At 40.2% G+C, this 16,453-nt stretch overlaps 1 protein-coding gene across 14 annotated transcripts in view; it reads left to right on the forward strand.

The window, feature by feature from the left end:
• The window catches only part of ICA1 (islet cell autoantigen 1), a 142,041-nt gene that overhangs the window by 35,304 nt on the left and 90,284 nt on the right, over positions 1–16,453 (forward strand). For all 14 annotated transcript variants that reach the window (XM_032402050.1, XM_032402053.1, XM_032402061.1 and 11 more), the window contains one exon: positions 2,051–2,249. In XM_032402050.1, the coding sequence (XP_032257941.1) occupies positions 2,051–2,249 (199 nt within the window). The remainder of the gene's footprint in view (positions 1–2,050; positions 2,250–16,453) is intronic.

The following is a 16,453-nucleotide window of genomic DNA, read 5'->3' on the forward strand; positions in this document are numbered from 1 at the left end:
TAAAAACATCTATACCATAGTATTCCAGGGCATGCCACGATGCATTTAACCTGAGCCCTTCTGTCTATTACTTAGGTCGCTTCCACATTTTCCTACTAAAGGATAAATGTCTTTGGAGTAGACCTGTAGATACTTTATTAATCTTTCCCTTTGTGTAGATCTTTATCCATGAAAATGTGCAGCAGTCTTCCACTGAAGCTTGATATTTCTGGTTATTGCGTTTTTCCTTGGTCTAGATGCAGTCCCTGGTAGCACCAGGAAACAGGTTTTCACCTTTCTAATCTTATATGAAGCAAGTTACAGAAAAAAATGAGGTGATTTTATATGCTTTTTTCTTTTCTTCAAGATCTTAACATCTGTCATCATGTCATTACCTCTTCAGAGGTTTCTTTCTAACTTTACAACAGTCAAAGAAATCGAGAATATTTTATTCACAAGATACTTTTTCAGCCAGTTTAGGGAAATTGGTAAGATCCAAGGGAAGAGAAAAAGGAGTCCAGAAATGAACAGGATCCTTAGGGGGACAGCTGAGGGCTGTTTCTCTCTTTAAATAGAAGTCCCCAGTTTAAAAACCTTCACACCAGAATTTGTTTTACTGACTTATTTGATAGTCATTGCTACAACTGTGCATTCAATTTGATGAAAGGTGAGTATTAAATTTAATCCAATGGCGATAAAGCACAAGCTTACTTTATGGCACCATAATATGTCCGAAAACCACCTGCAACACTTACGTAGGATGATGTGAGCAAACTTTTTAGAGAAATGCTGACTATTTAAAAGCAGTGTTTTACAGAAAAGAGGAAAACAGGAGAAAATAGTAAAAGGGTTTTTTTTCCTTAAACAGTTTATTGCCCCCATCTATACTCTGACAGTACTGTTGGAACTGCCAAGCACTGCAGCTCACTAACATTACTGTCCTCTTCAGCTTCATAAGTTTGCCTTTAAATTGAAATGTAATTACTCATTTTCATGTTTTGAACCTATGCCCTGCAACCTCATGGAGACAACTGTATTTTAAGAGTGTAGGTCATGTGACATTATTCATTTTGGATAGGGAAGAAGCAGTATTTCCCTTCCCTGCAAAATAAATATTTCATCCAAAGTTTGATAAGCCTCAAACATTTTTTTCTTGCTGAATAATGCATGTTAAAGCTAACATTATAATTATTTTATATCCACCTTGTATAATATACATTCACTTATGGTATAGGATCCTCAAGTTTTGTTTCTCTATAAGGATCTATCATGTACCCTATCTGTGCCTATAACATGTAGATCCACAGTGCTTCTCTCCCTTCCGAGACCATTTAAAAATGCTTCTGTTTGGGCCACCTGGGTGGCTCAGTCAGTTAAGTGTCCGACTCTTGATTTTGGCTCAGGTCATGGTCTCATGGTCATGAGATTGAGCCCCATGTCAGGCTCTGCACTCAGCACAGAGTCTGCTTGAGATTCTTGCTCTCCCCCCCCCCCCCCCGCCCCGCTCGTGTACTCTCTCTCCCCTGTCTCTAAAATAGATAGATAGATAAAATCTTTTTTAAAAAATGCTTCTGTTCATGCTCCATTCTCTGTGACTGTTGGAGCACGCAGCAGATTGCCCTGGCATTTGGAGAGTAAACTGAAGTGACCTAGCAGGGGAGACCCTAATCATGCACAAGTCCATCCCTCCTCAAAGGGCCAGGCTTCAGAGGAGCAGAGACAGGGATGCCAAGAATAGAAATGGGAAATGATTGTGCCTTGACCTTTCTCCATTAACACAGGATTGGTTCCAGCTCCAGACAGATACTCTTTGCTCAGGCATGAGACTATCCCCAGCAATACTGTTGGAAATACTTCCCAGTGGTCCAGTTAAATAACAGTAATCTAAGGGATCAGTACATGGGTAATCTGGTTGACTCATCAGTTCATCCATTTCAATCAAATATTTCGGCAGCATTGTCTATATTCCAGGCACTCTTCTAGGCTCAGGAATTTAAGATTGGTAAACTGTCAAGGATGGAAACTGCTGGCCTGCTTGGTTTCAAGATTATGGCTTTATCCCCTTGTCTAGGTTGGCCTTGAGAAATCCTTTGTGTCGATTTCACCAAGAAGTGGAGACTTTTCGGCACCGGGCCATCTCAGACACTTGGCTGACGGTGAATCGCATGGAGCAGTGCCGGACTGAATACAGAGGGGCATTATTATGGATGAAGGATGTGTCACAGGAGCTTGATCCAGACCTCTACAAGCAAATGGAGAAGTTCAGGAAGGTAGGAGATTTTATGAAGGTTACCAAGAGGGGTACCTGCTGGAAGGTAATGAGGTGTGATTTGAATCACTCTAGTGAAGAAGACATAACTCAAAAGCACCAAGGATGCAATTAATCATTGCCAGTGTCTTTTTATGTGACAGAATACCAATTAATGTGATATATAATTCTCTAAGGGTAAGATAGAAGAGACAGCTGGAAATTGCTGGGATTTAGTAACTGGTTCTAATTGAAGTCGGATTTTCATATAATGTACACTTTTTGTAAGGTTGTCACTTTAAAATGCTTTTTCATGCATAACTAAAGATCAAGATTAGATCAAATGAAACTGGAAAGTGAGGACAGGCTATTGGAGAATCTTTTTTAATTGCTAATGAATTTTAAAATTAATAGAATAATACTCCTTTGTTTTGTGAAGTGGTTGGGAAGTGGTGGGGTTTGGTTGTGGGATTAACTAATGTTCCATCTGCAGTAGACCTCTTCAGAAATTTGTCTGAATAGTTAGCTGAGAAGATGGGTATGCTCTTAAATTTCCCTGAAATAACTGGTGAGCAGCAGAGGAACAATGTTCCCTTGGTTTTTTAATTATCTTGTGTCAATTTAGCTGTTTGGATATTTGGCCGTATAAGGATATATCCCACCACTAGGTGGCAGTCATACACTGAGTATTTATGAAAATGCAGCGACTGTTGTGTACAATCTTGGTAGTTCTTTGTTTGGTTGATTTGGCTGTATTTCAGGGTGTGAAGGAAAAAAAAATCAAGCAAATGTCAGGTTTGACATAATATTGTGTCAATTATCTTACTTATTTCAAATGATCCCGTTTGTAATTAGTGATGTTGCTTAAAATCCCTAGATTTCTTTTTAGGTACATCATGTGGAGTTGTGAATGGGAAACCCTGCTAGTGCATAGGAGGTGAAGCGTGTGGGATGGGGGAAAGGGGGTACCTTCTGTTGCTTAAGAATAGGGTCACCAATTCTTGACCTACTATTAGATTGATGCAAATTTTTTTAAAAGCCAAATCTTATTTTCATTTGTAATTTGGAGTCCCTCTCTATGAAGGAAATCAGAATTTATTTTAGTTCTGATTATAGATAACCTTAATGTGGTAGCAGTATCTAAGTTTTTAGCAAGGCAGATTTCTGAATTCATGGAAAATCTGAACTGAAAAGTAAAGCTCATTCATTCTATAAAAGAGAAAATCAAGGCCCAAGCCACATTAGAAATTTCCTGACTTTCTAATCAGGCCAGTAATTTGGTTTGTCTTTGACACTTTTTTTGCAGGTTAGAGGAGGATGGAGTAGAGAAGTTAAAACAAAACAAAAAAAACCTTATCTGCAGAGAATAGTGCTAATCATTTTATATCTACTACCTCCTTTAAACCTCACAATAATCGAGGCACAGATTTAATTTTATAGATGAAGAAAATTATACCTATGTTAAGTAACTAGCCCAAGGTCAGACAAGGAAATGAAAGAATCCTAGAAAATATGAATGATTTTTTCCTTAAGAGAAAAAAAAGGAAATTGACCTAAAATTGACATTTTCCTAGTAATACGTGTCCTGTGATTTATTCATTCAAAAAATATTTATTGAGCACCTTTTATGTACCATGTAATAAAAATTAAAATATGGGGCACCTGGGTGGCACAGTCGGTTAAGCGTCTAGCTCTTGGTTTCGGCTCAGGTCATGATATCATGGGTCATGAGATGGCGCCCCAAATTGTCCTTGGGCTCTGCACTCAGCGGGGAGTCTGCTTGAAGATTCTCTTCCTCTGCCCCTTCCCCCAACTTATGCTTACATTCTCTCTCAAGTAAATAAATCTTTTTAAAAAATTTAAAAATACAATTATTCTGGGAGGCAGGAGAATTTCACGTGGACCTGTGTTTATTTGGTTTTATTTTGGAGGGTGGTTACTAGCTGTGTAACAATGAAATAAAAAGCAAGCCCTTCATCATTTGGTTTGAATGTTGAAACAGTACCCACTCTTTAGTGTCATCAATCTGTTGATTTTGGAAAATATGGTTTAAAAGAATCCTTTTCCATGCAGAAGTAGCTGAAGAGATGCCTTACTCTACAATCCCATGTGTGCTGGATTTAATTTAATAGCTGAATATGGTGTACTTTGAGTTTAGGGAAAGACTTCTTTTTTTTTTTTTTAAAGATTTTATTTATTTGACAGAGAGAGACACAGCGAGAGAGGGAACACAAGCAAGGGGAGTGGGAGAGGGAGAAGCAGGCTTCCCGCTGAGCTGGGAGCCCGATGTGGGGCTCGATCCCAGGACCCTGGGATCATGACCTGAGCCAAAGGCAGACGCTTAACGACTGAGCCACCCAGGCGCCCCAAGACTTCTTTTTTTTAAGAAGTCAATATTCAGGACTCCATCCTCCTCTATATTAGGCAGGACTGTCCATGAGGACAGGGACCATATTTGTCTCTTCACTATCATACCCCAGGGGCCAGACTAGCATTCATAGAGCATGGTCAGATTCCAGTCACTGAGTTTCAAGTTCCAGACCCATTGTTTCTCAAATCAATAGGGCATTCTGACCCCACGCAACTCACCTTGTGATGTGTTGGAATTGACATAGGGTTTTGCAGTTAAGAAGTAGTATTATTAATTTGTGGCTTGCTGCTTTCTTTGGAATGAATTTAAATTGTGGAGTTTGCTGTTTGCTTGGAGTTGATAACATGAAGTTTAACTGTGAGCAATCTTTAGCGTTTTGTCCCAGCAGGATTCCATTTTAAACAGAGTCTCCATTTATCTCTCAGAAACAAGTTACCAAAATGCATTTCTGTGACCTCTGGGAGAGGGGTCTGGCTGTGGGTGGCTCCTTAGGAGTCACTATGGGAGGGAGAGTCTCAGCACGTTTCAACTGATGAATCCAGAACTAAAGTAGCATTTTGCTATAAATTCAGTTCTTTGGAGTTTACACTTTCCAAGGAGACAGAATTCTAATTCATCCTCATAGATGAGATCCCCCTGGTTGCAGTCTTAAGTATGCATTCATTCATTCATTCATCCTCGCAACGAATGATACGGAAGCCCCACTGCGTGCTGGGCCACACGCACAAGGATATAGTAGCAGATAAGCAGACAGGATCCCTCCTTCCTGGCACATGTAGTCACGTGGGGATGGAGCAAGTAAACGTGATGTAATAGGATGAGGTGTTGTTGTCTGAGGTGACCCATGGTGCTGCAGGGTCGCTAGGAGGGGCTTCCACAGGAAGTCACATCTGAACAAGACAGGAAAGGATGAGTGGGAAGGAGCTGGGTGGAGGGAGGAGGGACTGCTGAGCAGAGTTCCAGGCTGAGGGAGAAACTCAGACAGTGGCCTTTAGATGAAAGCAAACAGGGCACCTGGAAGGACCTGAAGGTTCTTACAACCAGAGCACAGAGGCAGAGCAGGTGTGGGAATGGGGGTGCCTGTACTGTGGCAGCTGGCAAGGTAAGCAGGGCCAGGCTAGAAAGGACATCTCCGGAAGGCCAGGGGAGTGGGAGGGTGTCGAGGTGGGGAGGAGCATGATCGTCTTTGTGTGCTCACCAGGTCACCCAGAATGTAAGGTAGAGAAGGGATTGGGAGGACCCAAGCTGCTGGGAGGACATGGGGAGACCTGGGTGCCCGAGAATGATGATGCACGCGGACCCGGGGAAGTGTATGTTCTGCCCTCTCCCACGCTTTGTAATTGCACCACTTTAATTACAGAGCTCTTCACTCTTCTTAGAAATGAGCAGAATAAGTATAAATAGCAAGATCAAGTGTGCTTTCTCTTCCAACCATTGCTTTTCTCATCATGTTTTCAAGGTGCTAAAAACTTTTTAAATAGGGCGCCTGGGTGGCTCAGTTGGTTAAGCGACTGCCTTCGGCTCAGGTCATGATCCTGGAGTCCCTGGATCGAGTCCCGCATCGGGCTCCCTGCTCGGCAGGGAGCCTGCTTCTCCCTATGACCCTCACCCCTCTCATGTGCTCTCTCTCTCTGTCTCAAATAAATAAATAAAATCTTTAAAAAAAAAAAAAAAAAAAAACTTTTTAAATAATACACAGTGAGCATGACCCAAATGATGAATGAAAAACTTAAACAAAGCAAATAATCTGTTTTCATTCTGACACTGTTTGAAGCACATGGGCCTGATGACAGATCTCTCAGCAGCAACCCTAATAAGCATTTATTAAGTGCCTATATTTGGGGATGGAAATACAAAGAGGTGAAAAAGCTTGATCCCAGCCCTCAAGAAGGACCCTGCTAGTCATCTGTTCCTTGTCAAAATTACCATGATAAACAAGACACCTGGAGAGTGTGGCCATATGTGGCTCTTCTCCTAAAGACCAAATAATAGGAAATGGTGGATGAATTTCAGTGCTCAAAACTGGGTGACGTAGGAGCAGTTGGAAGCCCCCTCCTGACAGTGTGATTCACCCCAGGAGGGAAATGGATGGGAGACTATGCCGTGAAGTATTTTATGAGCAGTTACAATGTGTGATATATGTGCCCTTTGAAGGCAGAGTAAAAGGGTATGATTTAAAAATAGAAGTCAGCTTCTTGTAGCAGATTACATCAGCTTAAGTTGTGAGCTCACAGAAGAGCTTTTGCAGCCTGATGCCCTTGAGAGAGTCCTCCTGTGGTCAATTAACTGTCTTGTTTTTCTTGAAAGTCAGAAATGGGATGGAAGGTAATTATTCTAAATGGAATAAAAGCTGCGTTAGGTGTAAGAAAATAGTTCTGAATCCTCTAAAGAGATAATATGGAAATGTATATGTGGGCATTTGTTATGAGTCGGGGTCCTTATAGACAAGGACAAGGGAACCAGCGTTTTAATGAGGGCCATTTATTAAATGGCTTAATCAAATCCTACAGCATTTGTCTAGGGTTTCATCACCATAATTCAAAAGGGTATCTAAAAGGGTATTGTAGGAAATGTGAATGATACACACTGGTATTCTTGGGCTTGTGTCTATTTAAAATAGTGTTAGATTTTGGAGAGCTGTCAACTCACTAAAAGACCTGTTATCAAAGGATATGTTACTGTGAGAGGTTTCTTAATAACAGTGGCTTAATATGTGGGGCCTTATTGGGGTCATTAGTGGTGTTCCTGTGTCCGACTAAAGGTTTGGGTCTATAGAGCTTGGTCAAGGACTAGTAAACAGCAGTATTGACGTTAGAGGCTCTTTTTTTTCCTGTGGACAAAGACTTGGGTTAATTAATTTGACAGTATCATTAATTACTGCTGAAATCATTGGTCTTTGTCAGAGGTCAGGCTCTTTTAGCAATTGAGGGCAGGTCCCACGGGAGCTGGAGACGCCAAGTAATGCAGGAATATCACCGCTCAGCCATCTCCTCATTCTGTGTTAAAAGCCTTTCCTTTTTGCCCAGGCCATCCAGCTTTCTGGCTTGCACTGGTGTTCTGCTTCAGTTCAGTGCCAAGGGCAGGGCTGAGACGCCCCCAGTGAGTTGTGTTGAGTGAGCGTGGAGAATTTCAGGTTTGGGTCCATACAATAGACCAACCCTATGAGCCTACTTAAGCAGTGCCTTAACTCCAGGGCTCTGCTTTAATTCATACATAAAAGGGGAGGATGTTTGACCCATTATCTTTTCTGTCTCTTCTAGGGCTAAAACCCTATGCACTGGCTTGAGTTCTTTGATGAGGTGAAAGTTCCTTTTGTAAAGCTAACACGCTCTTGAACCTATCTGTTTCATAGGTTCATTTGCTGGTTTTTGGTGTGTGCTTGTTGTTTGTTTTGGCTGTTTAACTAGGGAGCCTATTTTTTTGTGGTCCCTAAAAAGATCAAATCAAGTTGCTAAACCCTACCCCTGGGTAGTTGTTTCTTTATCCTACCTAAATGCCATAGGAAAAACGTGCCATTTTCAACGGCACAAGTGGGAAGGGAACACATAATTATACCCTTGCTTTCATTTTTGAATTTCATGAGATGAGGCCTTTGGGGGTCTATCTGTCTTTATTGATTTCCCCCTTGAACTCAGTGAATGGCAAAAATTAGAGTCGGGGTTAAGTCAAGACCATTTGGAATCGCAGCATGAAACAGATAACTTGCAGACCTGGCGGCCGGCTGGCTAATGCTCCTGATTGGAAATAGAGAGGAAGGAGCATGACCTCAGAGTTGGGATGGCCCTACCCTCTGTCCCCAGCCCTGCCTACACCAGCTGTGACAGCTTGGAGAGGTCTAGTGAGCCTATTGCAATTTTCCCATTCACTAAAGGAGAAAGAGGTACTAGATGATCACCAAGCTCTCTTCCAGTTGTAACATCTTTAATATTCTTTAAATTGTTAAGCTCTGGAATCATTAAGCTCATCTGTAGAGAAATGTAGACACTGCGGGTACAGAGCCAACCTGTCCTTTGTCAGTGTAGTGTTTTCCTCCTACTACAGGGTAAGTGCTAGTCTTATTGAGTCTGCTTGATCCTGTTGCTCTAATCTCAGACTCTGGAAAAGAAGAATATTTCACTCATAATTCTTGGGTAGAGGAGACTGAAATTTGTACAAAATGATTCTAATTATCTTTTATTTAGATAATACTTGGTGCAAGGGTCAGAAACCTCTGGCCCACGGGCCAGCCACCTGTTTTAGTAAGTGAAGTTTTTATTGTAACATGACCACGCACATTCACTTATGTATTATCTCTGGCTGCTTCCATGATACCGTGGGGAGTTGTGTAGTTACAACAGAGACTGTGGTCAGCAAAGCCAAAATATTTACTTTCTGCCCCTTTACAGAAAAGAGTTTGCTGGCCTCTGATTTATAGGCACCTCTAGTGCATGCTGAAGTTAAGAAGTTTTAAGAATTTAAAAATGTTTAATTATGATAAAACGTAAAACATAAAATTTGCCATCTTAGCCATTTTTAAGTGTCCAGTTCAGTAGTGTTAAATATATTCACATTGTTGTACAACAGATCTCCAGAACTTTTTCATTTTGCAAAACTGAAACTCTGTATGCATTAAACATCCACTCCCCATTTCCCTCTCCCCCAGCCTCTGGTAACTATCAGTCTACTCTCTGTTTTTATGAATTTGACTACCTTAGATACGTCATATATGTGGAGTCATGCAGTATGTGTCTTTTTGTGACTATCCTATTTCACTTAGCATAATGTCAAGGTTCATCCATGTTGTATCATGTGGCAGGATGTCCTTCCTTTTCAAGGAATAATAATAATTTTAAGGAATAATATTTCATTGTATGCTTATACCACCGCATTTTATTTATCTATTCATTCACCAACAGACACATTTAGGTTACTTCCATCACTTGGCTAGTGTGAATAGTATGCTACTTTATGAACATGGGTGTGGAAATAACTCTTTAAGACCCTCCTTTGAACCCCAAATACATAATAAACAAATGTAATATGCATCTTATAAATGTTTCTATTACTGAATGTAATTTAATCCCGCCATTGAATAAAACTGAGACTTGGGCTCTGCAAGCAAGGAGTCATTTGATTTTATCATCCTAGAAGATATTGTGTACACATACTAATTCATAATTTATATTATCTAATTTCTGTGAGAATAGTAAATATTGCTATGTTTTTTAAAAATAAACCTATATAATACCATAAAAGCAAATGTTTTGGTTTAAAATAGATTTTTTTCCATGGGGGAGTGAAGAGAAGTACTTCTCTCTTGAGAGAGGTATCACATCTTTGCATATGGCATTTCTCCAGTTGTTTGAGGGAAAAGCTTACTTAACTCTCAAGTTTCAGAGTAGACTCTGGACAAAAGTGTGTTATCTGAGTGTGAACTGATCCCAGCCAAGATAGTTTTCCTTTTGCCAAATTGTCTGGCTTTTCTTCCTAAGACTTATATGTATTGGATGGCATATGCAAACCTGGTTTCTGGAATTTTGCGGATGATAATATACAAAACATAAGATTTTCCTGAGTAGAACCGTCAAGTTCCAGATCAAAATGCTGCCATATAATAAGCCCATTTTATAACAAGGGCTTCTCAGTGCGTTAGCAGCTAGAATGTCTTAGATGGATTCCTTATTTCCATGTTTCATCATGTTGTGCTTTTGGCTGCAGGGTCAGAGGAGTGGTTGGCGCCCGTGACTCCCTCCCTCCCTCCCTCCCCCCCAGCCCAACCGCAGACTGTTCCATCTGCTTCTGTCTCCGTTGGTAGCTCCTAAAGAAGGTGTCATTTTAGATTATGCTTAAATGGAAAATCACTGTATTCAAGTAGTATGATCTACTAGTTACTGTCTCTCTAATTTCTGTCTCCAAGTCTGCCCTATCTGTCTACCCCTCCAGATTACCCTCTTCCTTTTGGTTAACAGCTCAAATATCATCTTTCCCAACTAGTCCTCTTATTCTCTCTTGGCAAACTGGTTGCAATTCTTACCATCTTCAAAAATTTAGTATAAAAGAAGACAGTTGTGCCCTCGTGGGTTAGCTAAGCACTCTGGTTTTGAATGTTTATACTTTAGGGATCCATCCCACTGTGCTATTATTCTTATTTTACAAAATGGTGGTTTACTTAGGTACACAAAATAGAGTGTGATTTTATTTAATTTCAAACAGAGACAATATATCTACTATTTCCTGAATGCCAATAACATTACAGTACTGTAAGTTACTTTTATTAGAGTTAAAAATAATTTTCTTCAGATACATTCTTCTTTACAACGAGACTTTTCAGTGACAGGAAAGAAAAAATAATGATTTGATGGTTGTCTGGATTGTCACTTTTACATCAGACTGGATTTTTTAATTGGCTATGGAGAATTAGTATTTCAGAAAGAAAACTCTAAATCACAATTGCTTTTGGGAAAAACCTGTGTTCTGTATTAGTTTGTCATCAGGGGATATTGAAAGGTTTTGAGTAGTACTTTTTAAATTATTGGGTTATTTTTTGAGAATCCTCCCCCACACAAAGTGTTTCTGACAAAATTTATCCAAGTAATATTGGCTATGTGATGGAGTCACAGACTGTTAGTGGTTTCACAGTTTTCCTGTCTCTCAGTAAAACTCAGAATCTTCTTGCATCCAAGTCTTAAGTCCATCTATACTTCGTGTTTGAACTACCACAAGAATGAGTTCATAGAAAACTGGTATTTCCATTCATAGTTCTGAGGTTAAAAAAAAAAAAAAGACATTTGATGATTACTTGATCTTCCGAAAACTGACATAATAGTAATCTCAGAGGGAGATTAGCCATGGAGGCCCACATGTTATCCAGCGTATGACCTGGTCCGTGGTGGCTCTGTTCACTAAAGCGTGCAGTTTCTCCACCAGTTTCAACTCACATGTCTCACAGTGGCTTCACTTTGCCTCCTTTAGTAAGTTTTGGGGAAAACCTTGAATAGAAAGCAGCTTTAAAATGTGTATGCTTACTCTTCTAGCATAAAATTTTCAGGACAATTCCAGGTATAATAGAACTATCCCAAGGGAAAAAATTCTTTTTCATATTCAACAGTTATCCCACACTTAATCATTACACAGGATGAATGAAATTCATATATAGGAGTCCTAAAATCTTACACTGGCCAATTTCACATGGACTCAGGGAGTCCTAAGAAGAAGCAGGCCCTTGAAAGGCCATTGGTATAACTTTGACATGAAATTCCCACATGCATTAATCGGGCCTCTGTTGTTCCCATCAAATGAAATATGATTTTAGGTCTTGGTAACACTTCACAGTTGATTGGCTCTTTCTATCCAACTACCCGTCTATCTGTCCATCCATCTATTTAAATTCACTCCCCAGCTGTGATCCTGAGACAACCATTGTCATTTAGATGCTGATTCCTTACTGTGGTTCTTCTGGTGACTGCTGACATTGGAATAAGGGATACTTCTCAAGATAGATTAATTACATAAACAAATTGAGGGATGGGTTTTTTTTCTGCTTTGTTCTTTTAAATAGCTGCCCCTCCCTCCCCCACGCCTTCAGAGGTAGGACTCTGCATTCTTCTAAGCAAACTTAGTTCATGGGTATTAGTTCATGTTATGAGAGAGGTCCAGGCAAAAAGACTTGGAAAATAACCCACATATAGGGAAGAAGGACCATATGAAAGTCCCATAGATTAATGCATGGGACATAAATAAATTTCTCAAATAGACTGGGAAGCTGAAAAGAAGCTAGCAGAGTAAAATTTATTACATTTAGGGCCTTGTTCCCATTCAGTTTTTGTTTTTGTTTTTGTTTTTTTTGTCTTAAATTAGGGGAAAAAAGATATAGGAGAACCTGGCAATAGTGATTGCTTCTGCGGCAGGGGACTAGATTGGGGGATGGGAGACGGGGTAAGAGAATGAGGTTGGAGTTGCACCGTATGCCTTTTTTGGGCTTTTAAAGTTTGTGCCCTACGCATGTATTATCCTTCCAGTTACATGTATAAAAATAATGATAATTAATGAGATTCGAGTGAGAACAGATAATATCTGGTAGAAGGAAAGAATACGGATAGAAAACTCTTAAGTTGACAAAAACAGATGAAAAGCCAGGTTCCAAAGATGATGTCACATGAACAGCCAGATGAAGAGTTTGGAGGCTGAAGTCATTTTCAAGAGCCATCCGCAGGGAGAGAGCCATGTGAGGTGGTTAAGTCACTGAAGAGAAGAAGGATCAAAGGCAAATGCCTGAGGGAAACCCACCAAAATCCAGGAAGAGGAGAATGTTTCTTTTGAAAGCCTTCATGGTCCTAAGAGAACTGGAACGAGCCGAGTTATGCTTATCCCGAAGGGTTTGGGGAAAAGGTGAGAAAGTAAACAGATAACTTTTCCCATCTCCTCTCAGTCCTAGAAGGAACAAGTTCTCTGATACACAGCATTGAGAATGTAGAGAAAATCCTTTCCCAAAAAAGAATCAAAGGGGGAGCGGGCAGCTGTTTCAACGGGAACACTCTCCATGGTTTGGACCCCATGTTAGGTCCTTGGAGTTGGGTTGTAGCATCATGTAGGCTGGTATTGAGTCTCTTAACTTGGAGGTTTTCTGCTGGCTTGAATGACATGTTCTGTGTTCACTGTCCACATCTAATTCTCACGCATGCTAATTAATATACTCAGACAACATCTTGCTGGCACTACAGTCTCTCTCTCAACCCTTTACTCTAAATTTAGCAGTTTCATCAGTTCCTTTTTATTGGTAGCCTTCCAGGTTTTACAGATGAAACCAAGCATCCTTATGTGCCTGTGAGCACTGATTTTGTCATTAAAATTTATGGAGAAGTAATATCAGTTGTCATAAATCAATCTCTATCCACTTTGGCTTCCTAGTATTTATTTATTACTCGTTTATTTTTAATACTCTTACAAGGGCCTCCTAATGCTCAAGTCTAAAAAGAAATTGAAATACACGCAGATGCTAAACCACATGTCTTTCTGTGCACACATTATGAATTGGGCTCCCACTAACTGAATGTACACATCAAAATCAGGTATGACTGGGAAGGCATAAGGGCTTTGTAGCTACCAGGGCTCCCAGAGACTGCAGTGTGCTCAGGTTTCACTGAGATTTTGTCATGGTCACCATAAATCAGTGTTTTAAAAAGTTGGAAGCATCTTCAATTTTAAAGATTTCTATATCTTCCTCATCCAGACAGTGTAGGCGATGCTTCCTCACCCTCCTTCCCCAAGCCCTGCTGGGAAAAGCCAATGATTTGTAAATTGAAGCTATGTCAGCTCAAGCTTTTATTGGTACTTATTACCCGGGCCTCCGTCTGCTTTTAATTTTAATTCTCTGCTGAAAGAACTAGCTCGGCCTTTTTTTTTTTAATTTTTGCACGTCTTTCTACTTTAAAAAGCAACAGCTAAAAGTAGTGATGTGAGCCAGACAATGGTTTCCAAAGTTAGCCTCCCTCTTTCCTATCCTTAGTGTATTTTAGGTTTGGGGCAAACCTCTTGTTTTCAGTATTGACCTACTTGCCTCTCTTCTCTCCTGGCATGTCCCCATTTCCCCCACTATCCTGCAATTTCAGCTAATAAATCATGTAAGGAAAGTAGACATTAAGAAACTGATGTTAGGGAAGAGGGTTTTGAAAATAAAATGAAGATTTGATCAATTTTTTCACCTATCCTTTGAGAAAGCAAGAACAACATATTTTAATAGAATGTTAAACATAAGTTGTGCAAAAGTCAAAATACTGCTCACTTTATTTTATTTTTTTATTTTTTATTTTTTTTAATTCCAGTAGTGTTTCTTTTTTTTTTTTAATTTTTTTATTGTTATGTTAATCCCCATACATTACATCATTAGTTTTAGGTATAGTGTTCCCTGATTCATTGTTTGTGCATAACACCCAGTGCTCCATGCAGAACATGCCCTCCTCAATACCCATCACCAGGCTAACCCATCCTCCTACCTCCCTCCCCTCTAGAACCCTCAGTTTGTTTTTCAGAGTCCATCGTCTCTCATGGTTCTTCTCCCCCTCCGATTTCTCCCCCTTCCTTCTTCCCCTCCTGCGACATTCTTCTTCTTCTTTTTTTCTTTCCTAACATATATTGCATTATTTGTTTCAGAGGTACAGATCTGAGATTCAACAGTCTTGCACAATTCACAGCGCTTACCAGAGCACATACCCTCCCCAGTGTCCATCACCCAGTCACCCCATCCCTCCCACCCCACCCCCCACTCCAGCAACCCTCAGTTTGTTTCCTGAGATTAAGAATACTGCTCACTTTAAAGATATCTTTTTTATAGTACAAAAGCACAGCGGATATTTAAGTTCTACACTGAACAATATGATCGGTTTATTTATATGAGATAATTAACATATTTGAATTTTTTCCCAGCCAAGGGTTTTTCTTAGCATTCTGCCATATAGATAGATGTAGCAGCTACTTAAATATGTACACAATGCAGAATATTTCTGATTAAATATTTGTAAAATGCTCTTCAATTTAAAAAGCTGTTTCATATTCATTAATTCATTAAAGCTACACAGCAGTTCAGCAAGGGCGTGAATTCTTTGTCATGTTTCACAGCTAAAACTGAAAAGGCAGAGTCTGACAGACTTGCTCACGGTCACATATTTGAATCAGGATTTGAACCCGAGTCCTCTGAATCCAGAATCAGTGCTGCTTCTCCCATTTCTGCCCTGAGTTCTTCCTAATCCAATGAATGGATCCCTGTGTGTAGTGAAGTCACTATAGGAGAAAAGGTTTTTGTGGTGGAGGAGACCCAGCCTTGCATTAAAGCAGGAGCCACATCTTCCAGAACATTCTGCATCCTCCGTTCTCATTTTCTCTGACCCCAAATGCCCATTTTACTAGTACTGTTAAAGAGTATTTGGATTTTTTTCTTTCTTCTCACTAGGCCAGCTCGTCAATCTGTCTTCTGAACATCTAGTCACATTTCTACATTCAGCATTTAGCACTTTTCTTCTACCTTGCTCTCTGAGTGCCCTTTTGAGGTGAAATGGCTGGTGTTCAGCATGGGTTCCTTGGGGTCAGGTGCCTAAATCCCACAGCAGGATACTTCAAGCTCAGAACCCCACGTCCGAATGAATGGTATAAGGCTCATGGATGGAAAATAAACATCACAAAGGCCAGCACTCTGTCCAAGGATCCTGTGCATATTGGCTTGTAGGTTTAAAGCCAGTGCACTATGGAAAGACTTTTGACTCCTGAGAAGAAAGGAACCGACAGAGAGGCCCTACAGCAAATAGGCACAGATAGACAGCAGTCCTCTGTGATGTTTCCCGTGAAGGACACACATACAACCAACCCTGAGTTAGGGCCTCTTTGGTTCATGTTGAGTATGAAAATCCTCTGAGAAGCAAGTTGGACATGGAGAATCCTGGATTCCACCTGAGGATCCTGATTCAGGAAGCCTGGGGTGGGGCCCAGGGATCTGATTTTCAGCGAGGTTCCAAGGTGATTCCCTTGCTGGGGAATCCCTTGACCACATCTTAAGACATATTTTCCCAGAACACCACTGTGGGATAGCTGATGCTCACAATGATGACTAATCCATCAAAAAAGGTGATTGTTCTCTAACAAGATAGATACTCAAAAGGACGAGTGTTTAATGGACAAAGATTTCTCATTTTTGAAGTTTTTAAAAAATAGGGTACACTTGAATTATATGGAAAAGTCAGTTAAATGAAACCACTTGATTGCCCCAGGGGTCCTACTATATTAAGCATTATTGTGCTTTTTGGTAATCACCATATATGTTTTCTTAAACCCTAGAGCCTGGACATTTGGAAGATACCCAAATATACTTACTTTGCTCATCTACAATC

The sequence above is a fragment of the Phoca vitulina genome, unplaced genomic scaffold (genome assembly GCF_004348235.1).
Source record: "Phoca vitulina isolate PV1807 unplaced genomic scaffold, GSC_HSeal_1.0 scaffold4, whole genome shotgun sequence".
Taxonomy (NCBI): Eukaryota; Metazoa; Chordata; class Mammalia; order Carnivora; family Phocidae; genus Phoca; species Phoca vitulina.